This window comes from Podarcis bocagei, assembly GCF_964188305.1.
Source record: "Podarcis bocagei genome assembly, chromosome: 10".
Taxonomy (NCBI): Eukaryota; Metazoa; Chordata; class Lepidosauria; order Squamata; family Lacertidae; genus Podarcis; species Podarcis bocagei.
In genome coordinates this window covers 6,384,255-6,409,692 of record NC_138135.1, presented here as the reverse complement: position 1 = coordinate 6,409,692, position 25,438 = coordinate 6,384,255, and the positions used below count along the sequence as shown (strand labels likewise).

General features: G+C 45.8%; 2 protein-coding genes across 3 annotated transcripts in view; one reads left to right on the top strand and one right to left on the bottom strand.

Moving 5' to 3' along the window:
- Positions 1-8,009, bottom strand: part of LOC308595788 (C-type lectin domain family 1 member B-like) — a 13,770-nt gene extending 5,761 nt beyond the window's left edge. Inside the window, exons 1-3 of the mRNA XM_081210504.1 lie at positions 7,621-8,009; positions 4,518-4,616; positions 2,914-3,012 (exon numbers count right to left, since the gene is read on the bottom strand). Coding sequence (XP_081066630.1) covers positions 2,914-3,012; positions 4,518-4,616; positions 7,621-7,852 — 430 coding nt within the window. The 5' untranslated portion in view covers positions 7,853-8,009. The remainder of the gene's footprint in view (positions 1-2,913; positions 3,013-4,517; positions 4,617-7,620) is intronic.
- LOC308595775 (C-type lectin domain family 1 member A-like) lies at positions 6,657-25,438 on the top strand. Of its 2 annotated transcripts, XM_081210477.1 has the most exons (7): positions 6,657-6,737; positions 11,825-11,958; positions 17,345-17,431; positions 19,225-19,323; positions 20,655-20,809; positions 21,308-21,450; positions 25,135-25,438. In XM_081210477.1, exons 2-7 carry the CDS (start codon positions 11,859-11,861, stop codon positions 25,253-25,255), a joined length of 705 nt encoding a protein of 234 aa, XP_081066603.1. In that variant the 5' UTR covers positions 6,657-6,737; positions 11,825-11,858; the 3' UTR covers positions 25,256-25,438. The 2 variants fall into 2 exon arrangements, with proteins under 2 accessions (XP_081066603.1, XP_081066602.1); XM_081210476.1 differs by lacking the exons at positions 6,657-6,737; positions 11,825-11,958 and adding an exon at positions 14,562-14,914.

The following is a 25,438-nucleotide window of genomic DNA, read 5'->3' as shown; positions in this document are numbered from 1 at the left end:
TGGGTTTAAACTATTTTGATATGATTCTTGATCAATCCACACCTCTGCATCCCTGTTCCATTTCTCTTTCTTCACAAGTCACGTACACACTTGGACAGGCAGGCTCCTGGGTCATCAAAGATAGTGGGCAGTTTCTTTGATGTAGCTTTTCTGATATGTTAATCTTAGGATGTTAATCTTAGGGCCAGGAAACAGGTCTCACATTAAGGTGATAATGATCGCTGTCTTCCTGGCCATCCTTCTTATCATGTGTATTGATTGTTTATGACCTCCGGGGTTGCTGAATGCACTCCTTTGTAGTTTTCATTTATTTACCCCAAAAGTATGCATGCCTAACTAGTGTTTGTAGTTTAACTTTGTCCCCATGTGGGTTTGTTGAAATGCTCAGAAGAAATCTGATTGGTTCTTAAGAACACTCTGTAAAAAGTTCTTTTGTGAATAAAACGACCTGGGCTGGAGGGTGGAGACAGGTTATTATACGCACCCTTCCCAGAGTCTTGCTGGTTCAAGCCTCTGTGTGTATTCTAATTAATCAGAGTTCAATCCTTCCTTTACTTTGAGAACGCCTCAAACTAGGTGCCCATTACTGGACATCCGCGAGCAGGATCCGAGAACGAGAGCAACACTCTCCAATCCTGCGGTTTCCAGAAACTGGCAGCATCCAGCCTCTGATCAGCTGCGTTTATTTTTTGAAACACACACGCAAAAACCCTGCGTTATATATTTTCACTGCACTGATTTCCACATTCGTTTTGCAGAAGAGCCGGATATGCGATGCTGGAAGGACGGGCAAGAGTGTTGGTATCAAGAAATCCCCTTTTGCACCCCGTAATTGCAGCAGTGAAATTTTTCATAGGGGAAGGCTTAGGCCAGAGGCACCAGCCTTCGAGGGCAATTGGTGGTGACGTGAGCAGGGGCAGATTTAGGTTTGATGAGGCCCTAAGCTACTGAATGTAATGGGGCCCTTGATATGTCCAGCTGTCCTTTGTCAACAACAAATTGTCACTGGTTTTTTGTGTTGAATATGTGCTATTTTGTCATTGATGGACCCAATAGGCATCTCAAGCTATTTACCCATGTGGCCATGCAACCAGTCCATGCTGAATGGAGGCACCCTATATACAGAAAGGAGCAAACCAGTGATATTGTAGGGAGCAGGTTAGCAGGTGGGGCCCATGACTTACATCATAGGAGCCTAGACAACACAAAGCACTGTTGCTGTAGGTAGGTTTTATTGTATTTGTTTTTTATCTTATATTTTGGAAATGAACACCCAGTTGTTTTTTCCTTTAATTTTTTTGGGGGCCCCCAAGAGAATGGAGACCTAAACTATAGCTTGCTTAGCTTATACCCAAATCCACCATTTAAGCTATACCGTGCAGTAGTCAGCAAACTTTTTCAGCAGGTGGCCGGTCCACCGTCCCTCAGACCTTGCAGGGGGCCAGACTATATTTTGAAAATAAAAGTGAACAAATTCCTATGCCCCACAAATAATCCAGAGATGCATTTTTAATAAAAGCACACCTTCTACTCATGTACAAACACGCTGATTCGTGGACCGTCTGTGGGCCAGATTGAGAAGGCGATTGGGCCGGATCCGGCCCCCAGGTCTTAGTTTGCCTACCCATGAGCTATAGCGTATAAGCTAAACGGCATGAGCATCGTGCCTCCCCATTTACCGTATTTTTCGCCCTATAAGACGCACTTTTCCCCCTCCAAAAATGAAGGGGAAATGTGTGTGCGTCTTATGGGGCGAATGCAGGCTTTCGCTGAAGCCTGGAGAGCGAGGGGGGTCGGTACGCACCGACCCCTCTCGCTCTCCAGGCTTCAGGAAGCTATCCGCTAGCTGTGGGAGAGCCCCGCGGCTCTCCCAGGGCTAGCGGACTGCTTGCCGGCACCCAGAAGCTTGGGGCGTGCTGAGCTCCGCACGCCCCAAGCTTCGGGATTAGCGCAGCGCACCTGAGGGGGAAATAAATTCCCCCCCCCCCAAAAAAAACTAGGTGCGTCTTATGGGCCGGTGCGTCTTATGGGGCGAAAAATACGGTAAGCTGGACAGAAATCTTCTCGGGCCTTGGGAAAGAGGTGCCAGGCTTTAATACTTCAGTGCTCTAATTTACCAGGAACATTTAGGGAACTAGCCTTGTACCCGTAGTCCCCTGACCGTACGCCACTGCATTATTGTCAAATTATTTTTTTCCCTTTGCAGAGCACAAGTGATGTGGCATTCTAGCGACATCAATTCTCCCTGGAGCGAGCTGGACTGGGCTGGGCCTCGGATATCCCCAGAAGAGTCAGGAAAACCAGCGCCAGGAGGGTTGGCAAACCGTGGCTCCTCCACAGCCTGGCTGGGGAATTCAGAGGCTGGTGTCACAGATCCAGACCCAGGGACTCCTCATAAGCGCACCTATTATGTACTGAGTTGAATAGGATCCAAAATGCAGCAGTCTGATTGGTTCTAAAACAATAGGATTCAGAATGTAGCAGTTCTGATTGGTCCTAGAACAATAGGATCCAGAATGCAGCAGTCTGATTGGTCCACAGGAGCCACCCAATCCAGCTCCAGGTGGAAGTGAATCCGCAACCTGATTGGCCTACAGGAGAATCCCGGAATTAGCCAATCACATGGGGCCCATTGTGTAAATAATGTATATAAAGCAGATACTTTGAGGGGACTTCCATTCCTCCTCACCACTATGAGCTGAATAAAGAGCATGAAATCCACTCTCGACTCCGAGCATATTTCAGCACCAGAGCTTCATTGATGAGAAGCAAGGGCTGCTTATTTGCCAGAGACTAATTGGTTTCACCATTTTACCAATTCCCACTGGTTTCCCTGTTGCATCTCTCCTGTAATAACGATTGCCGCTATTGCTTTAATAAACAGGGGAAGAAAATATCGAGAGCTCTTCTCACTTTTGCCTTCTGCTTGCTGCTGAACGGCCATCTTCAGCCTCTTCTCTGAACGCTGCAGCAGTTGAGATTCAGCAGTGATTTCTGTCGCCACGTGGGTGTCTGAAATGAAAACATATTTCTCTCTGTGTTTTTTTTAAATAGTAATAATAATAATAATATACCAAGAACTAACTTAGTTGGTCTTTAAGGTGCTACAGGAAGGAATTTTTTTATTTTGAATAATAATAATGTTAACGGAGAAATGTGAGGGCTCCCTTGGACAAAAAACAAGGACACCAGCCAGGAATACCAGAGCAAAACAGCAGCCAGTAGGCTTGGTCTTTATTGAAGACTGTTGCAACAGAACTCCCACCTGCCACCAAGTGGAACAAGATGGAAGCCCCGAACAAAAGAGAACCCAAACTTTTATTAGCTGCTAATCCCCACGTTACACCCCCCAACTACATCACTAATACATCATGTTTACATCATGAAAAGGGAGGTCTGGTGGCCGTAATCTGAGCACCCTGGACCCTGCCCCATGGTTCCCCTTGCCTCCACCAAATACCCATCAAGTGTAACAGAAGAGATATTTACATTTCCCTGTTTCCCAGCCAAGTTCATCACACCCTTTTGTCTTCATCTGGGTTTGTTATTTCTGGAATGGCTACCTGTCTGGCACTCAGGTATCAGGATGCCAGGGATTATCACTCAGGCAGAGGGGCTGCTGAGGAGCTGAGCTCACATGTCCATATGAATTTCTGACGTTTCCCTAGTGAGCCAGTACATAGATAAAATTACCAGTGAATTCTTACATTTGGTATCGTGCAGCAGAGGCCCTTTGAATAGATAGGAAGAAACTGTGATGGGGTGTTTTGTGGGGGCAAATCACAAAAGCGATTGTGCTGATTTTGGTAGTGGGCTGCATGTGCATGATATCTGCTGCCCCAACCTATACATAAATTCCTGCAACAATAATAATAAATTTATTGCACTGGGGCAACAGAACACATTCCTTCTGCAGATGTAAAGGTATGCTCTTGAAACTCTCCTGGCTGCCAGTCTTGTTAACTTGCCCTGGGACTGCAGAATAATAATAATAATAATAATAATAAGAAGAAGAAGAAGAAGAAGAAGAAGAAGAAGAAGTTATGTACTGAAGTTCTCACCCTGGGCCAGCAGGGGGATACTGCAGATAGTTATGCAAATGAAGGATCGAAAGTGACGTTCAGTGATTGGATAGTTTTAGAAAGTTGCTACAGTAACATTGTACTGGAGCTCTATATAAGTAGGCTGACTGAGCTCTTCAGTTCAGTTCTGTTCTGGCCTCTGAACAAGAGCTGTTTGAAGAATCGCTGTGTCGTCATGTTCACCCACAACTTAACAACAACAACAACAACAATAATAATAATACCCTTGAGTTCTGCAGTCCCAGAGCCAGTTAACGATCGAGAACGACGCGCTGCATCATGGATCATGCAGCCCAGCCCCTTTATGATTATTTCCACCCCAAACAGGGCAGCGGGTGCCCGCTCTAGGGCAGCGTGCAGGCCCCAGAGGAAGGGAGACCCGGGTTGGGGGTGTCGGAAGCCTCTTTCGAAGCCCCACCCCACCCTGGTACTCACAATTGTAAATCAAAATGAGCAGAGTGCAGAACAAGGCCAAGGAAATAGCCACCAAGAGCAGCGCCCAGATTTGCCACCAGGTGGAGATGCCCAAAACATCTGCGGAGGGAAAAGGAGAAACATTAGAAGAACGCCCATTCTGCTTTTTCTGCCTGGCACGCCGAGGCCTCTGAAGAACTGCAGAATTCAGAGTGTGAAGGGGACCCTCAGAGGCCATCTAGTCCAACCCCTTGCAGTACAGGAACAGATACAGAAATGCAACAGTGTCATACCTCGGGTTGCATACGCTTCGGGTTGCACGATCTCGGGTTGCGCACTGTGATAGGAATTTTGAGGTCTTGGATATATGTTAAATTTTCATAAGTGTATCAACCAAGCACGTACATAGATCAGCACAGGAAGACCAACCTGGAACCATTTTTATTCCTAAACTGAGCAAATGTTTTCTCTGCAAGTGGGAAAGCTCCCGTTGTCTCTTTCTTCACAAATCCTGTCTTAAGGGCACATTTAAGATATGAATAGGGTGTGAGCCTGTGACCTGGCCCAGGAACTAAGTATCTATCATTACAAAAGACTGGCCAGGCTCCCCAGGAAATCCAATCAAGTGACCTGCCAGACAGGAGATACACAACAACAGGAGAAAAACAATATTTAAATTTCTGTTTCAGACCTGCCTTTTCTGTGATGTAGGTATGATGTATCTGGGGGGTGGTCTTAGGTTACACCCCTTCTGTGATGTACGTATGATGTTTCTGGGGGTGGTCTTGATCTACAGGGTGGCAATTTCAAAAGTCTTTATAAGGCCTTGTGCGCCATTTTTCTGGGTTCCTCCTCTCTCCTGCTGGTGAGGGGAGCACCCTGTTGCAACAGATCGATAAAGATCAGGCTTACTAGCTGCTTTCCTTCTCAGTATTCTCTGGCTGGCCTCTGGTATTTTCTCCTGCCAATAGGGGCCAATAGGGAATATAAAGACTCTATATGGGATATTGGATACCCCATAAGGGAAAAGGGCAATTTTTGTTTACAACAGCACCACGCTGAACCCAAAAGTATTGAAGTGGGCTACTTCCGGGTTTCAGCACTTGTGCATGCACAGAAGCGCTAAATTGCACTTTGCGCATGCGCATAAGAGCAGAATCGCAAAGGCACCCTGCGCAATTTGCGATGTTGGGGATTGCGGACGCTGCGGGTTGCAAACCTGCTTCCCGCACGGATCACGTTCTCAACCCGAGCGTCCACTGTATAGTTGTTTTTTTTTTAAGGTGGGGGCATGCCCTTCAACATTTCTCCGATAGAAACAGAGACGTCCTAATCAATAATAATAATAATAATAATAATAATAATAATAATAATAATAATAATAGTTTTACTATTTATACCCCGCCCATCTGACTGGGTCGCTCCAACTTTTTCTGGGAGGCTCCCAACATAGACGAAAACACAATAAACATCTAAAATCTTCCCTATATGTACGGGGGTGCCTTCAGATGGCTTGGGGGGTCGCAAATCTCCATACCCCCCAGTATTTCTCTGATGCAAAATAGAAATGTCCTAAGGAAAAGGGGGATCAAATCAGAAACAGGGATTTTCGAAATCTGGGACTGTCCCTGGAAAATAGGGACACTTGGAAGGTCTGGAATCTCAGAATTGCAGAAGGGGAAGGGGACCCCACAGGTCATCTAGTCCAGCCCACCGTAGTACGTAAACAAAGACATAAATATAATGTTGTTGGTTTTTGTATATATAAAAGGCAGTGGGCGAATTAAGCCAGGATGGGGTGTGGGGAACAGTGTCCTAAAAACCCCACCCACTGGGACGCTGCTATTGTTACTTTCTGTTTTGCAGAGTTACCGTATTTTTCCATGTATAAGACTAGGTCCCCCCCCCCAAAAAAAAATATTGTCCAGAATTTGGGGGCATCTTATACACGGAGGCCATCTCCGCCCATTTTCTTAAACCGGAGTCCCCCCCAAATAGGGGTCTTCTTATACATGGGGGCGTCTTACAGACGGAAAAATACGGTAGCTGTATAATCCGGTATTTTAACAGGAGGAATTCTGCCTTCGGAGGGAGCCGTGTGAGGACCTGCTAAACTCAACCGAAATAAATAAAATTAACAAAGAGGACTGATAGAAACGACGTAGACGAAAGCCGGCAGCCGGTTCCAGACCACGGGCTTTAAATCGGCCTTCCTCAACCAGGCTGCAAAGAGCCAGGGAAGTAAAGCAGATAATGATAATGTGGATGTCTAATAATAATAATAATAATAATAATAATAATAATAATAATAATAATAATAATAATAGTTTTTATTTTATGCCCCGCCCTCCCCAGCCAAGGCCAGGCTCAGGGCGGCTAGCAAGCAATAATAAAAACAAGTTGAATGAATACAACTTAAAAACAAGATTAAAATACAACATAAAATATTAAAATGCAGCCTCATCACAGGAGGAGAAAGGAAAAAGGAAAAAAGAAATGGAAAATAAATAAAAATTTATACTGCGGTACCTTGGTTTGCATACATCTTGGTTTGCATACATTCTGAATTACAAACATATCAAAACCAGAAGTGTGTGTCTCGGTTTCTGACCTTTTGAAAATTATTATTACAACCCATTTTTTGGGGGGATTACCGACAAATTTAGTTGGGGAAGCCCCACTGGCGAAAGCGCGCCTTGGGTTACAACCCGTTTCGGTTTACGAACAGACCTCCGGAACGGATTATGGTTGTGAACCAAAGTACCACTGTATATATCAATCAATCAATCAATCAATCAATGCATGCTCCCCAGAGATTTTGGAGGGCGGTAAATGAAATAAAAAACGCAAACCCAAAATAAAAAATGGGGAATCTCAAGGGAGCAGGAACCTCCGGAACGGATTATGGTTGTAAACCAAGACACCGCTGTATATATCAATCAATCAATCAATCAATCAATCAATCAATCAATGCATGCTCCCCAGAGATCTCGGGGGGCAGTAAATGAAATAAAAAATCTAAACCCCAAATATAAAAGCGAGGAATCTCAAGGGGCTCTGGGGATGCGTGGCTGATCCTTGTCGCCGCTGCCACGCTGGGGTGCGCGCCCCACCTGCCCCTCACCTGGGGGGCCGGGGATGCTGTCCTGCAGGGCCCAGGAGACCCAGGAGGGCCGCCTGGGGGGCTTGGGCAGCTCCCGGCGCAGCTGGGGCGAAGACTTGCTCCAGAAGGCCGGTCCTTTTGGGGGGGCCCTCACCTCCGCCGAGCGGGACTTGGCGCTCAAGACCTGGGACTTGGCCTGGAGGCTGGAGGCCGGGACCACCCTGGCCCCCGGGGGCCTGGGCTCCAGGGGCATCTCGGGGCCTCCGTGGGGCAAGGGCCTGGGGGGGGGGAGAGGCTTCAGGGACCCCTTTGCAGGGGGTGGGTGGGGGTCAGGAGATGGGGGCTCTTGCTGGGTGGCAGAGGGTGCCCCCTAAAAGCAGGGTGGGTGGGTGGGGGGGGGGTCAGCCCGGGTCAGGCCTAGCTGGGGGTGGGTGGGGGGCACAGCCTGGCAGCGGGGGGACGGGGGAACGGATTCAGACCCCGATTCTATTGATTCTTCCAGGTCTCAGATATCTATGGTTCCAGTTTTTAATGTCTTGTTGTTTTATTGTATTCTTTAATGTAAGCCGGTCAGATGGTTGGGGTATAAATAAATAAGTTGTTGTTGTTGTTGGGTATAAACAAACAAACAAACTGTTGTTGTTGGGTATAAACAAATAAATAAATTGTTGTTGTTGGGTATAAATAAATGAATTGTTGTTGGGTATAAATAAATAAGTTGTTGTTGTTATTATATTTATTACTCTGCTTTTTCCTTTTTTATATATATATAATTTTTATTGATTTTAACATCTATGGGGTGGGTTGAAAACATTGTCAGCCTATATGAATATGATGTATAGATATCTACAGTTAAATCAGCAAAAATGTACAAAACTAAGGAAAGCAAGTGTTGGAAATGTAAAATAACAGATTTGTTTTTCATATGTGGTGGGATTGTAAAATCATAAAGAAGTATTGGGAAATGACCTATAATGAAATGAAGAAGATGTTTAAAACAACATTTGTTTAAAAAAACCAACAGCTTTCCTACTAGGCATTATAAGATAAACCAGGATTATAAAAGGACTTATTTATATATGCAACTACGGCCGCTCGAATATTGCTAGCACAATATTGGAAAGAAGAAGGTGTGCCAGCTAAAGAAGATTAATGGAGTCAAATTAATGGAATATGCTAAAATGGCAAAAATGACAATGAAATTGAGAGGAAGAGACGGCAATGAATTGAAGGAACAATGGAATATTGCATATATACAGAAGCATTGTACACAGGTTAATACATTAGCAGGGTTTTAGGATTACTTGCAATTTTTTTAGGAATGGACAATAGGCAATTCAAATGATTTTTAAAATTTAACCATGGGCATGCGGTATGTTGATAAATAATGGAACCAAGGAAGGGACTGGGGGAAGTCGTTCTGTTTTTATTTTGTTTTGACGTTGTTTTGTTGTTATTTTTGGAAAATTAATAAAATATTGAAGCATGAACATGAAATTGATTACGGTCAGAGACCAGCTTGTGAAACACAAATGGAACTACAATCCCAATAGCAAAAAAAACAAAAACCATTTAAATTACCGTATTTTTCGCTCTATAACACGCACCCGACCATAACACGCATGTAGTTTTTAGAGGAGGAAAATCTGTAGGCATGCCACCCGTAGGCATGCCCTCCATAACACGCACAGACATTTCCCCTTACTTTTTAGGAGGAAAAAAGTTAGTGTTATGGCGCAAAAAATACGGTAATAAAATATTATAACAAAAGGAAAACATTGCCACCCCTTTCAAGGCTTCGGACTCCAGCAAGACTTGCAAAGATGTATAAAAACAGATCAGCAATTTGCTGGAGGTGTAAAGATGGCAAATATGCGCATGTGGTGGGAATGCACAGCCATTAAAGAATTTTGGAATAACATCTATAATGAATTTAAAAAACCCTAAGTTTTCATTTAAGAAAAAAACCTGAAACCTTCTTCCTGGGAATAATGTCACCAGAAATCAGAAAAGAAATTAGACCCCTTTTTATGCATACAACAGTAGCAGCCAGGATCCTAATCGCAAGAAACTGAAAAAGTGACAAAACACCTACGATAAATGAGTGGCAGGTCCAAATGATAGAATATTTACAGATGGCCATGATGACAGGGAGAAATAGAGGTTATCCAAAAGAGAAAGTACAGAAAGAATGGAAAGTCTTTAAAGAGTATTTGGAAAAGCATTACAATAACCAATATCTCCTGGCAGAAATAGAACGATCCTTGTAAAACAACAAATATAATGTTTTTTTGATATCCGGCGAAAACAAAGGAAGAAATACAATAACATGGAACTGTGTGTGAAAATATTGTAGAAATAATAATACAACGAGTCTAATCAGAAGCCAAATGTGTTTGTTTTGTCTTGTCTTCTTTTTCCTTTCCCCCCTTATTTTTCCTCTTCTTTTTCCTTTTTTTTGTGTGTGTCTCCTTTCTTGGTCTTTCTCTTTTTGATATGTTAAGAAAGAGATAAAGAGCTAAAAGTGTAATATGAAAACTTCAGTAAGTCGAAAGTGACGTTGTGTAATTTTCTATTACTATTTATATATTGTTAAAATAGGTTAATTGTAATGAATTGATGTAGGAACTGAAAAAATAAAATAAATAAAGCCGGGGAGGCCAAGGTTTCGGGACGTCCCAGAGATCCATGTTGCCAAGGTTTCTTCATGGCCCGGGGTTGGGATGGATGACCCTTAGGGGTCCCACTTCCAAAAATCTTCTAGGATCCTTTAGATAAGTCCCCCCCCCTCAGGGACAGACCCCACAGTAAGATGAGAAATTCAGGGGTCCCTTGGGGGAAATGTGGGGACATTTTTAAATTTGAGAATGCAATGCAAGCGCCTGTCAAAACATGGCTGACGTGGTCTCACAAAATGGCTGCCGGGAGGCCATGAAGAGGCACAAAATGGCTGCCGTTTCTGGAAGGCGCCAAATGGCGTTTCGTGGCATTAAATGGAGTTTTTCCTCATGTTGCCCTTTTCTTCTCCCCACTCCCCACCCTTTCTTTTGGCATGGACATAAATAATAAAATAAAATAAAATAATCCAGAAAAACTCTCTCCTGCAACCCGGCCTTTGGCCTTTCACCGTTGTCGCTGGCCTTTTAGAAACCGGACGGTTTTGTTTTAAATAAATGCATTTCTTCCACTTTGCATTCATTCATTCCTTCATTCGATGCATCTTTTTAAAGGACTTTCCCTTCTTCGCTTTCGTGGGTTTTGCAAGCCTTATCTTCGCGGTGCAAGATAAGAGCAAGCGGCAAACCCCACGAACGGAACCACCGATTTCGTCTATTCATTCTTCATTTTATCGGTCGTTATGCATTTATTCACTCGTCATTATTTGTGGTTTATTTGTTTGCAATCGTCATTTATTTATTGATTGATTGGTTGCCACCATTCCTCACTTATTTATTTATTTATTTTATTGAATCTATTTCAGTGCTCTCTCTCATTTAGGGAAGTTTTTAATGTTTGATGTATTTATCGTGTTTTTAATGTTCAGTTGGGAGCCACCCAGAGTGGCTGGGGAAGCCCAGCCAGATGAACGGGGTAATAATAACAATAATAATAATAATAATAATAATAATAATAATAATAATAATAATAATAATAATAATAATAATAATAATAATAATTTAAACTTTTGTGTTCAACTTTAACCCAGTGTTGCTGAGTTTTTTTTGTTTTTTTTGGGGGGGGTTGTTGTTTGTTTTTCCGCCTTCTGTGGGGCCGCAGAGGTGCATTGTGGGAAACGTAGTCCCTCATCCGCCCCCCTGCCAGATTTGAGGCCCTGAGGAGGCATCTGGGAATTTATTTTTGTGGGACCGGAGGGGTGCATTGTGGGAAATGGAGTCCGCCACCCCACCAGATTCCACGCCCTGAGGGATTCGCCTGCGCCTGGGAACTACAACTCCCATCCTGCCTCCCTTTCCCCATCCTGAGGCTGCCCCCCCTTGTGGCTGTGCCCTGAAGCCCCCCAGGAAGAGGAGCCCCTCTTTCCAAGCAGGTCTTCCTGGGGAGTGGCAGCCTGCTCCCTTTCCCCGGTGCCGAGTGCGAAAGGCGGGCGCCTTTAGGCCGCGGTTCAGCCTCGCAGGGTGCCTGAACCCTTTTTTGGGGGGGCACGTGGGTCAAAAAAGACCCTCCTTGTCCCTCGGGAGGTTTATTTTGGGGGTTTTTTGGGCAGGTGCAGTCGCCGGAAGGCGCTCCCCGGAAAAAACATGCTCAACGTTGCCCGCTCGGCGCGCTCTTTCCGCTCTAACACTCCCGACAGGTCGCGGGTCACCATCGCCAGCAGGAAACGCCTGGAGGATGAAGAGAGTGAGGAGGAAGGTAGCCGAGCCTGTTGTAAACAAAAATTGCCCTTTTCCCTTATGGGGTACCCAAGAGCCCATATAGAGTCCTTTTGTGGGTTCTCTATCGGTAAGAGAGAATAACAGAGGCCAACCAGAGAATATTGAGAAGCAAAGCAGCTCGTAAGCCTGATCTTTATTGATCTGTTGAAACAGGGTGCTCCTCTTACACGTAGGAAAGGAGGAGGACCCAGAACCCAGGTGTGCCCGCCCTTATATAGACATTTTTAATTGCCTGCCCTGGAGCTCAAGACCACCGCCAGAAACATCATACATACATACATCACAGAAGGGGTGTAACCCAAGACCACCCCTCAGATACATCACACCTACATCACAGAAAAGGCGGTCTACAGCAGAAATCTGAGTGCGTTGTTTATCTCGTCTGACGGGTTACCTGTTTAATGGTCACTTGATTGGATTGCCTGGGGAGCCTGGCCAGTCTTTTGTAATGATAAATACCGTATTTTTCGCTCTATAACACGCACCAGACCATAACACGCACATAGTTTTTAGAGGAGGAAAACAAGAAAAAAATATTCTAAACGAAATAGTGGATATATGATTTTTGTGGTTCATGCTGTGGCCACAGACATGTGATCTGACTGAGTTTGGAGTAGCCCAATGCAAAAATCCTGAGGATCCATGTGGATCCATGCTTTGTAACCACGGAGGAGGGAAGGAAGGGGAACCATGGATCCTCTGCTCACGACTGCAGCAGATCCCCACCCCCCACCCACAGGCATTCACTCCATAACACGCACATACATTTCCCCTTACTTTCTAGGAGGAAAAAAGTGAGTGTTATGGTGCAAAAAATACGGTTCTTAGTTCCTGGGCCAAGTCACAGGCTCACACCCTATTCAAACACAGACATACCCTTAAGACAGGATTTGTGAAGGAAAAGACAATGGGGAGGCTTTTCCACTTTGACGTTTGCTCACTTTAGGAATCAAAATGGCTTCAGGCTGGTCTTCCTGTGCTGATCTATGTACGTGCGGTTATGAACAGTACCATATATCTAAGACCTCAGGAAGCAAGGAGCGCGCGGCAGGCCTGTGGAACTCCCAGCCACAGCTTGGCTTGAGAAAACGGCCGTGCCCACGAAGATGATGGGTTTATCGGAGCTAGCTGACCTGGCTGGGAGAGTCCGTGATCAGAAGGAGGAGGATTACCAGGAAGAACGGACGAAATTTAAAGACTATTTAGTTAAATATGTTAAGTTCAACTAATTGGAAAAGCTTGCAAAGAACAGATAGGCTTAGGATTTAAAGACGTAATGTGATGAATTAATATGTTTCATGCTGAATTGGAAAGAAAGAAAGATGTTAAGTGATTAAGTTAATTTTATAAGAAGACTGGTTTTGGAAAACCGTTAAAATGATATACACCGAAATTCAACCCCATGCTCTTTTCAAATTTTTTAAAATTAATTTTCCAGATTTAACACAACACAAAATAACAAACATATAAAAAGAAAAACAAACATACATTCACAGCTTCTTACAGTTAAAACTCCAAATTGCATTCCATTATTGGGTGACTTCCTCAAATCCTTCCTAAGTGATTTTCATTCAATCTCATTTTAGCAATTTTCCAATATCCACTTTCTAATAAAATTAAAATAAAAAAAATTCCTTCCTGTAGCACCTTAAAGACCAACTGTTAGTTCTTGGTATAAGCTTTCGTGTGCATGCACACTTCTTCAGATACACTGAAACAGAAGTTGCCAGATCCTTCTATATAGTGAGAAGGTGGGGAGGGGTATTACTCAGAAGGGTGGTGGGAATTGGAGATTGGCAGATAGCTGAGATGAGCCTGTTGACGACTCTTAACGACTGTTTGTCCAATATAGAGAGCTGACAAACAGGCCAAACCTTACGCCAAAGAATAAACGGACATAAATCTGACATCAAGAATCACAAAACAGAGAAACCAGTAGGAGAACACTTCAATCTCCCAGGACATTCTATACAAGATCTCAAAGTAGCTGTTTTACTACAAAGGAATTTCAGAAATAGACTGGAAAGAGAAGCTGCTGAATTGCAACTCATTACCAAACTTAAAACAATGGAGAGACCTGGTCTGAACAGAGACATTGGATTCTTATCTCATTATACATGACTAAGCCATTTCTCACCTTCCCACCCCTTGCCTTTTCCTGTAAGACCTATTACAGTCGTTAAGAGTCGTCAACAGGCTCATCTCAGCTATCTGCCAATCTCCAATTCCCACCACCCTTCTGAGTAATACCCCTCCCCACCTTCTCACTATATAGAAGGATCTGGCAACTTCTGTTTCAGTGTATCTGAAGAAGTGTGCATGCACACGAAAGCTTATACCAAGAACTAACTTAGTTGGTCTTTAAGGTGCTACAGGAAGGAATTTTTTATATTTTGACTATGGCAGACCAACACGGCCACCTATCTGTAATAAAATTAACTTGTTCAAATGACTAACTCCCTTTCCTTTCATAATATTCTCAAGCCATTATCTTATACAATTCAACATAATTTAATCCTAAGCCAAATTTAGCACTTGCAAGTATTTCCACTTATGTTATATTATTACGTTTTACTAAATATTCCTTAAATTTCTTCCATTTTTCCTGATGTTCCTCCTCTTTCTGATCGCGGATTCTTTTTGGTCGGCCAGCTCCAAAAAGTCCAACATCTTCATCTGCCAGTCTTCCAATGTTGGTATTTCCTGTGATTTCCAATTTTGGGCAGGTAAAATCCTTGCTGCAGTTGTGGCATACAAAAACAATCTAACATTTTTTTTAGGCAATCTACCCATGCTCTTATGGCGCAGAGCTCTCCGTCCTGGGGAAAAAGGCTGCCCTGTGGGCAATCTTCCACCATGCAGGCTGATAGATGAACTTCATTTTTGGGCACCTAGGCAAGAAATTCCGACTTTTGGAAAGGGTGCGTACCTTTCCCACATTTCTCCGGCGAAAACGGGGGCGCCCTGTTCTGCGCCCGGAAGCTTCTCCCGTGTTTGATCTTAGCGCACACGTAGACGCCGTAGGCGCATTGACGCTGGCCACCTCCAGCCGGTTGCGACCTCTCCGCCTCGCCTCCCTCGCAGGGTTGTTGCAAAGGTGGCAAATGGGCAAGGGAAGGGGTCGTGTGCAACGCCTTCCGCAGATAAATAAAGGTAAAGGGACCCCTGACCATTAGGTCCAGTCGTGGCCGACTCTGGTGTTGTGGCGCTCATCTCACTTTCTTGGCCGAGGGAGCTGGCGTACAGCTTCTGGGTCATGTGGCCAGCATGACTAAGCCGCTTCTGGCAAACCAGAGCAGCGCACGGAAACGCCGTTTACCTTCCCGCCAGAGTGGTACCTATTTATCTACTTGCACTTTGATGTGCTTTTGAACTGCTAGGTTGGCAGGAGCAGGGACCGAGCAACGGGAGCTCACCCCGTCACGGGGATTCGAACCGCCTACCTTCTGATCGGCAAGTCCTAGGCTCTGTGGTTTAACCCACAGCGCCACCCACGTCCCCTCCGCAGATAAATGGAATGAAATAAAATTTTAGCTGTGAGGTATCAGGGAAAAAGGCAGGTAATAATAATAATAATAATAATAATAATAATAATAATAATAAAAACTGTGAGAATGATCAAAAGAGAGTAAATCCTGAAAGGGAGTAGAACTTAGGTCAGAGTAAAAATCCTTAGGATTTCTTTTTTTCTTTTTCTTTTCTTTTATTAATATATAAAACACATACATTTACACAATACACGTACACAACACACTACCTTATTTCCACAACACAAAACATACCTACATCACTCTATATAATACCTACCTATACTTTACATATCAACCTACCTACACTCCTTCCCCACACGGACACCCACCAAGTGACTTGACTTCCAGACAATCTTGTTACGCGACTTTATTTTTCCAACTAGTTTAAACGCATTTCATTATTTCTTTAATCTCTTATTTTATCTTAACTTTACTCTCCTTTCACTCTAATCATTTTCTGGATTCACTCAGTATCTGTCAGAAATTCTACTTTTTCCACATACGTTTTGATGTATTCTTAAAGATAGCCCACTCCTTATTCACTTTTTGTACCAGATCTCCTCTTATCCTTCCTGTTACTTTGGCAATATGGAAGTATTCCATCATTTTAGATAACCAGTCTGTTTTAGTTGGGACGCTGCTGCTTTTCCAGTTTTTGGCAATCAAGAACCCTGCCGCTGTAGTTGCATACTTAAACATTGATCTGACCGTTCTTTTTATTTCCTCTGACGTGATCCCTAGGAGAAAGGATTCTGGTATTTTTCCAAATGAAAATGTAAACATCTTTTTCAGTTCGTTATAGATATTTCCCCAGAATCCCACTATCTCTTTTCACTCCCACCACATATGTAGAAAGGTTCCTGCCCCATTGTTGTATCTCCAACATACATTACTACAGTTTTTGTACATTTTTGCCAATCTGGCAGAAATCCTTAGGCTTTCAGTGTAAGGCTGCACAGTCTTTACCCAGCTACACGGGAGTAAGCTCCGTCAAATACTGTGGGACTTACGTTTGAGTTGACCTATAAAGGCTTGACAAGAAAGGAATCGACACTCCTAAGAAATGGTTGCCTGTTAAATAAAGAATTTAAGGTGACCTTTTCCTTCGAAATTGTAGGAAGGGCTTTCGATCGCTGCAGGTATTTTATTTTCAGGGTAAAGGGGACTCTCTTTTTTAAATAATATAATAAATTTTTATTTATTTTTGCTGGAGAAGCTTCCTGATGTAGAATAGGATGTCCCAATTTTCTTCGGAGAAATGTTGGAGCGTATGTAGCAGGGAGACGTTTATCCCGGCCTATTGGAGCGCGTTGGAGCCTTTCGTGCCCAGTATACCAGTGCGAGATACTGGGGGTTTTGTGCGTGCAAACTGGGCGGGTGGAACTGTCCCATTTGGAAACCTGAGGTTGCATTTGCGGAAATGTGGGCTGATCCATCAGGGCTCTCCTCCTGCTCAGATCCGTAAGCAGAGGGGGCACCTCGTGAGTTACAACGCAGGGCATATGGCGGACCGGACCATCGGGAAACCAAAACCATGCACCATTTCTAGCTCTCTGTATGTTTACGATGGGCCGAACCCGGAAACTTTGGAGCTCTTCCATCTAGCCCAGTGTTGCCAACTCAGACTGGCAGCAGAGGGGAGCATTTCACAGGATCAAACTCGAGTCCTGCATGCAGCCCATGCGCTTGGCCGTATCTCCCTCCCTCGCCATATCTCGGCGGCTTGAGATGCCTGCGTACCTTCATTCTCAAGAGACCAATCTCCCTGGCAACCTGGGATTTCCTCCTCTCACACCTGTCTCTTTCCTTCCCATTTCCAAGAAACAAGCTACTGGCGCTCGGCCACCTTCGGGGTCCTGCTCACCTCTGCCATTCTGGCCACGCTGGTGGCACTCATGTCCTTCCAAGGTAAGGGAGCAAGAGGCTGCCCGTGTTCCTTCACCTTAAAGAAAAACACGAACCTCATTTTTGTGTTGGCTTAAGGCATGGGTAAGCAAACTAAGGCCCGGGGGCCGGATCCTGCCCAATCGCCTTCTCAATCCAGCCCGCCGATGGTCCGAGAATCAGCGTGTTTTTACATGAGTAGAATGTGTATTTTTATTTAAAATGCGTCTCTGGGTTATTTGTGGGGCATAGGAATTCGTTCATTATTTCCCCCCCAAAATATAGTCTGGCCCCCCACAAGGTCTGAGGGACAGTGGACCGGGCCCCTGCTGAAAAAGTTTGCTGACCCCTGACTGAAGGCATGGGTAGGGGAACTAAGGCCCGGGGGCCGGATCCAGCCCAATCGCCTTCTCAGTCCAGCCCACAGACGGTCCAGGAATCAGCGTGTTTTTACATGAGTAGAATGTGTCCTTTTATTTAAAATGCATCTCTGGGTTATTTGTGGGGCATAGGAATTCGTTCATTATTTCCCCCAAAAAAATATAGTCCGGCCCCCCACAAGGGATTTAAATTAAATTTATTTTTTTTAAAAAAAAAATGCACCAAGTAGGAATGCACGGAAGTAGGAATGGGATCAGGGCTGCTTCGATGGGAAGGGAGGCTTCACGCTGCCTAACTGAGAGCTACTTGCCCCCTATTGCTTTCACACAAGTAGGAATGGGATCGGGGCTGCTCCGACAGGCAGCGCAAAGCCTCCCTTCCCAGCTGAGGGATCCCAACCCAAGAAGCCATGCGCGCCTCCCCGCCTCCTGCTCCTTCCCCTTTCGGAGGAGAAATAGAGATGGCAACAGCTAGAGCGGTGCCAGGGAGGTGCCGCCTGCGATGTTTCCTGCAATGGAAAGGGACTTGGGCTTCTCCTGTGCCCGTCTGCGCACAGCCCCTCCCGGGAAAGGCCTTCTCTGCCCCGAGTAATTCCTGACTCCGCAGCAAGGCTGCATCGCCATGTGGAGCTGCCTGAGCTGAAACGATTGTGTGCCCTGCTGCTCACTCTGTGTGCAGCGCCAGGGCAATTGCCGGGCGCCGGCGGGCCGGGTTTAGAACCCTGGCGAGCCTGATCCAGTCCGGGAGCCGTAGTTTGCCGCCCCCTGTTATAAACCGTGGGATCCTTCTGGGTCATTGCGGCAGGGTTAGGTCATTGTTATGTTCTGAGTTGAATAGGATCCAAAAGGCAGCAGTCTGATTGGTCCTAGAGCAATAGGGTCCAGAATGCAGCAGTCTGATTGGTCCTAGAACAATAGGATCCAGAATGCAGCAGTCTGATTGGTCCTAGAATAATAGGGTCCAGAATGCAGCAGTCTGATTGGTCCACAGGAGCCACCCAATCCAGCTCCAGGTGGAAGTGAATCCGCAACCTGATTGGCCTACAGGAGAATCCCGGAATTAGCCAATCACATGGGGCCCATTGTGTAAATAATGTATATAAAGCAGACATTCTGGGGAACTTCCATTCCTCCTCACTGCTATGAGCTGAATAAAGAGCATGACATCCACACTCAACTCCGAGTATATTTCAGTCATCAAATGAAACAATGGCTTCAAAACCAGGGCTGCTTCTTCACCATAGCTGTCAAGCTGTCCCTTCTCTTGTGAGGAATCCTATTCGGAATAAGGGAATTTCCCTTAAGAAAAGGGAAACGTTGACAGCTATGTTCTTCACAGAGGCAGCCCGTCCTTCTCAGGGGCTTTGTGAGAATGGCACAGATGAATTTGGGTCTACAATCTACTCAACCTGTCTTGTCTTTGGTTCTCTTTTGAAGTGGACGAGCTGTCGAAACAGGCAGAGAGTCAGAAGGACGTGATGGAGCTACAGATCATCATCCTGACTGAAATTCTGAGGCAGCTACAGATCGGCAAAGGTAGATGTGGGCATTGTTTTGTGTCCCCCCACCCTTCTCTTAAACCAGTTTATTCATTCGTTCATTTTTTAAAAAATAAATCGTATCACAGGAGAAACAACGGGCAAGGATTGCAGATGGGAAAAGTTTTTAGTAAGAAGGTAATTATTGGTGCCGGAGCTAGTGATTTATCCATTTACAGATAATGTATAATATATAGAACACTCTGGACAGAATCGTTGTAATTTGCAGTAAAAGGAAACACAAACCAATAAAGAACCGTGGAGATCTTCTGATCTCCTTGCACCTCCTGGCACCTCCAGCTATTGCAACAAACATCTCCAGGGCCGGATTTCGGTTTGATGAGGCCCTAAGCTCCTGAAAGTAATGGGGCCTTTTATATGTCCAGCTGCCCTTTGTCAACAACAAATTGTCGCTGATTTTTGTGTGTTGAATAAATGCTATATGGTCATTGATGGACCTCATAGGTATCTCAAGCCATTTGCACAGGACAAAAAATGTATTTTATCAAAGTAATGGTTGAATTGAAATACAATTAAGAAGACTGTGAAGCTGACAGATCATGAAGCTGAGGCTCCAATACTTTGGCCACCTCATGAGAAGAGAAGACTCCCTGGAAAAGACCCTGATGTTGGGAAAGATGGAGGGCACAAGGAGAAGGGGATGACAGAGGATGAGATGGTTGGACAGTGTTCTCAAAGAGACCAGCATGAGTTTGACCAAACTGCGGGAGGCAGTGGAAGACAGGAGTGCCTGGCGTGCTGTGGTCCAGGGGGTCACGAAGAGTCCGACACGACTAAACGACTAAACTACAACAACATATTAATAGTGAAATACAAGTAAGAAGAAGTACAGTGGACGCTCAGGTTGCGAACGTGATCCATGCGGGATGCATGTCCGCAACCTGCAGTGGCGCATCTGCGCATGCGCTGGTTGCAATTTGGCACTTCTGCACATGCGCGGCTGCTGAAGCCCGGAAGTAACTCGTTCCAGGTTCTGGCATGTCTGTAACCCGAAAAAGCTCAACATGAAGCGTCTGTAACCCGTGGTATGGCTGTATATTAATAGTAAAATAATTACTAAGCTCTAACTGTATGTAGATTTTATTTTATTTTTATCTTATATTTTGGAAATGTATACCCAGTTTTTTTACCCATTAAATTTTTTTGGGGGGCCCAAGAGAGCGGGGCCCTAAGCTATAGCTTGTTTAGCTTATATGTAAATCTGGCACTGCCTATCACCATTTCGGCACATTCAGGGGTAGGGAAGGGGGATAAATGATACTTCTGTACAACTGTCAAGCTTTTCATGCACAACCACCCCCCCTTTAGCTATCAACTGCAGTGTGTGCAAGATGCAGTGGCTGCAGCACAGAGATTCCTGCTACCTTTTCCGAGAAAGGAAAATGGGCTGGCGTTCCAGCATGGGCTTCTGCAGAGATGAGTTCTCCTCCCTGGCCGTCATCCACAACAACAAAGAACAGATGGTACTGGGGCTTGTCCGTTTTGCTGCGGGGATGGAGATGGGCAAGGCTCGATAGCTTCAGGGTCCCCCCTCCCCATGCCTCACCCCCATATCACCTAGCAGTAGTTCAGCTGTGCCCCCACCATATACCGTATTTTTCGCTCTATAAGACACACTTTCCCCTTCCTAAAAAGGTAAGAAGAAGCCAAGTTACAGGGAGCCAGGCACAGGGCCTTCTCGGTAGTGCCACCCTCCCTTCAGAGGTCAAGGAAATGGGGGGTAAAGAGGATCTCCGCGGGAGTGATCTGGCTTTGCCGACCCTTGCCTTATTGCTTTCTGCCGTCCCTTTGCTCCTCTCCTCCCGTTTTTTGCTGAGCTGGTTGCTAGGGAAGAGAGGCAGATTTCTCTTGCCAGAGTCTTGAACTGACAGCTCACATACTCGGGCTTTTGAACATTAGGTTGAAGGGCAGTGGTGTAACTCCCCTCCTGAAGGCATGGTGCTTGTGGCTTTGCCTTGCAGAACTTCCTGAGGTTTGAATCAAAGAAACATTTCCGCCAGCGCCACGGCAAGAGTCAATACTACAAATTCTGGATGGGCCTGACGTACGACATCGTCACGAAGCAATGGAAATGGGCTGATGGCTCTCTCTATAACCCCAAAATGTAAGTGACTCTGGCACCCCCATACTCCCTAACTCATTTGTCACAAGATTGGGTAATCATTATTAAGCTATATTTCTTCATCATCATCATCATTATTATTATTATTATTATTATTATTATTATTATTATTATTATATTTATGATTTTCAATTATATACATTTCAGTACAGTGGTACCTTGGTTAAAGAACAGCCCTGTTTACTAACTATTGGGTATGCAAACTCAGCAAAACTGGAAGTAGTGTCCCGGTTTGCGAACAAAAGCCGAACGGTGGAAGGGCACTGGTGGCGGGAGGCCTCATTAGGTAAAGCGCACCTTTAACATGTTAAAAAGCACGTTTTAACATTTCAAATCTCGACTTCCTTCCCTTTCTCTCTGCAGCTCCTTAATTTTTTTAAAAAAATATATTTTCTGCATATTCCAAATTAACTTAATTTCCTCATTTATTCATCTACAGTGGTGCCTCGCAAGACGAAATTAATTCGTTCCGCAAGTTTTTTCTTCTTGCGAGTTTTTCGTCTTGCGATGCACGGTTTCCCATAGGAATGCATTGAAAATCAATTAATGCGTTCCTATGGAAACCGCCTTCAGACCAGGTCCGGGGACAGTCTGTCCCCCGACCTCTTCTGAAGGCTGGGGGGGGGGGACAAGGGCTTTTCTTCCCACCCCCAGCATTTTAAAAAACCCCGGGACAGCGGAGGACTTCTCCGCTGTCCGGGGCGATCTTAAAATGCTGGCGGGCGGCATTTTAAAATCGCCCGGGACAGCGGAGGACTTCTCCGCTGTCGGGGGCGATGTAAAAGCCCCTGGGAAGGCAGGCAGGGGGGACAAAGACTTTTGCCCCCCGCCCGCCTTCAGAAGAGGTCCTGGACCTCTTCTGAAGGCGGGCGGGGGGCGAAAGTCTTTGCCCCCCCCCCGCCTGCCTTCCAAAGCCGTCCAGGACAGCGGAGAAACGTGCTGCCTTTCTCCGCTCTCCCAGGAAGGCAGGCAGGGGGGAGCAAAGACCTTCGCCCCCCGCCCGCCTTCAGAAGAGGTCCTGGACCTCTTCTGAAGGCGGGTGGGGGGCGAAAGTCTTTGCTCCCCCCCGCCTGCCTTCAAAAGCCGTCCGCGATAGCGGGAAGCGCTTCCCTGCTATCCCGGACTGCTTTTAAAATGCTGGCAGTGGGGAGCAAAGCCTTTCGGCCCCCGCCGGCCTTCCTGGACCTCTTCTGAAGGCCGGAGGGGGGGAAAGACTTTGCTCCCCACCACCAGCATTTAAAAGAGGTCCCCGGAGATTTCCCTATGGGCTTTCGTCTTGCGAAGCAAGCCCATAGGGAAATTTGTCTTGCGAAGCGCCTCCAAAACAGAAAACCCTTTCGTCTTGCGGGTTTTCCGTCTTGCGAGGCATTCGTCTTGCGAGGTACCACTGTACTTTAAATATATACTCTTATAAAACTGGAGGTTATTACAATAATCCTGTCCGTGTTCTTGTCTGTTTACAGTTTACAGTGGTATTTTGGTCCTCGAACAGAATCCGTTCCGGGAGTCCGTTTGCCTCCCGAAACTATACAAAAACCAAGGCGCGACTTCCGTTTGGCTGCAGGAAATTCCTGCACTCAAGTGGAGGCCACGTCGGACGTTCGGCTTCCAAAAATCGTTCTCAAACTGGAACACTTACTTGCGGTATTCGGGAGCCGATTTGTTCAGCAGATAAGCTGTTTGAGAATCAAGGTACCACTGTACTTGTAAATATTCAATAAACCATGAGGTGGGGGGGGGGCAGTGGGAGGAAGCAGGCTCCGTGCAAGGTGGTGGAGAAGCAGGAGAAGGAGGGAGGGGTGCTGGAGGAGGCAGCAGTTGCAGTGTGTAGCCTCGAGCGAGGGGATCTTTCAAGGTAGAGTGGACAGGGGGAGCAATGATAGAGTCACATCTATTATCGTATTTTTCGCTCTATAAGACGCACCAGACCATAAGACGCACCTAGTTTTTGGAAGATGAAAACAAGAAAAAAAAATTCTGATTCCCAGAAGCCAGGACACCCAGCGGCATCGCTGCGATCCCGCTGGCTGCCCTGGCTTATGGGATAGCCGCGTGCAGCCTCTCCCAGACTAGGGAGGCTGCGTGCAGCTAGGCAAGAAGACAGGACAGCCAGTGGGATCGCAGTGCAGCGATCCCGCTGGCTGTCCTGGCTTCTTGCTTGGCTGCGTGTAGCCTCTCCCGGGCAAGGGGAGCCTTCATCCCCTGCCCAGGAGAGGCTGCACGCAGCTAAGGCCTTCCCAAGAGCCACGCTCCCTTTAAAGAGCACACGGAGTGTGGGTGCGGCTGTTTGGGGAAAAGCCCCCAAGAGCCACACACACACGCTCCACGCGGCTCTTTAAAGGGAGTGCTGATCAGAGCCTCCCACCTACATTCACTCCATAAGACGCACACACACTTCCCCTTACTTTTTAGCAGGGGAAAAGTGTGTCTTATTGAGCGGAAAATACTGTATGCGCAGAGCTTGGGAGGCAAGCACACACCACGCAGCCGAGGAGGTGGTGTGTTGCGGAGCCAGCGGAGAGAGCTCTGGACCACGGGAAAGCACCCGAAGCCTTCCCGCCTCCGATGGGCACTGGAGGTGCGTAGGCACCAAGCCCCCACTCCGCCTCACTTACCTCCCTGGACTCTCCGCCTGGCGCCCTCCACTGCTTGGTGCCCTGGCTCGCTGCGCCACCACGCCCGATGGTAAAGACGGCCCTGCATAGAAATAAAAGGCTGTCCACAATATCTTTGCTTAGTTTTATTTTCAAAAATGTAACCGTCAAAAACTGCAAGCCATCACTCCTCCTCACCAGCAGCATACAAAACATTTACAGTGGTACCTTGGGTTACATACGCTTCAGGTTACATACGCTTCAGGTTACAGACTCTGCTAACCCAGAAATATTACCTTGGGTTAAGAACTTTGCTTCAGGATGAGAACAGAAATCGTGCTCCGCGGCGTGGCAGCAGCAGGAGGCCCCATTAGCTAAAGTGGTGCTTCAGGTTAAGAACAGTTTCAGGTTAAGAACGGACCTCCAGAACGAATTAAGTACTTAACCTGAGGTACCACTGTAATCAACTTAAATGCAGTTTTCAAATAATCAGTTATCCTATCACATCCCTTCCTGCAGCCGGTGCAGAAAGCAAACTCCCCGTTTAATTAGTCAAACAGTCAAGAGACCGCAGGTGTGCATAAGTGCATAACTTACGGAATATGCAGAACTGGCAAAATTAACAGATAAATTACATGAAAAGGATAACGAAGACTTTAAGAGAGAATGGGAACCATTTACAAGATATATGAAGAAGCAGCGTGAAGAATTGGACTCACTGGCAGGGTTTGAATAAACAAACACAATTGTATATAACAAAAAGTAAGATGATATGGATTGGGAAAATTTTGGGAAACAACACGCAGGGTGGGTAAAAAGGAAATAAAACAAAATAGGAATATGAGGGAAGTCCAGGGGAGGCGGGGGGGGGGGGAGTATGGAAAATTGTTAGAGTAATATTGTTAGAGGATGTATACATGGAAAAACCAATTAATTATTTTTTAAAAAAAGAGAGAGAGAGGGACCACAGGTGTGCAGCTAAGTAGGTCAAACTGCAAACATGCACCTCTGAGTAGCGCCATTGACCTTAAGATAAAGACAAACCAACATCTTCTCCCTTTCTGTGTTGCAGGCATGGAAAGCTGCCACCCAAGGGCTGCGCCTACCTCCAAAACGGATCGCTTTTCTCCCAGGAGTGTGAGGAATTGGCTTACGTCATGTGTCAGACGGCGCTCCGAATTGGCTGGAGTTGAGCAGCTGTGGAGGGGCTGGAAGAGGAGAAGGAGGCGCAGAAGCCGGTGTGGGTATGCGGTTGTGATCCCAGCATCCCGTCAGATCAGGACCCCCTCCTCTCCCCCATCTCACGGCAATGTTGTGGCCGTTTCCCTTCAGAAGTCCCCAGAACATTACAGTAAATAAATTTCCATTTCTCAGAA

Excerpts from the sequence above, each read along its gene's own strand:
- LOC308595775 (XM_081210476.1), top strand. The coding sequence starts at position 14,602 with ATGTTCCTCCTCTTTCTGATCGCGGATTCTTTTTGGTCGGCCAGCTCC. Across the intron at positions 14,915-17,344 it reads AATTCCGACTTTTGGAAAGG|AAACAAGCTACTGGCGCTCG; the intron begins GTGCGTACCTTT and ends CCCATTTCCAAG. Across the intron at positions 19,324-20,654 it reads GCAGCTACAGATCGGCAAAG|CTATCAACTGCAGTGTGTGC; the intron begins GTAGATGTGGGC and ends CCCCCCCTTTAG.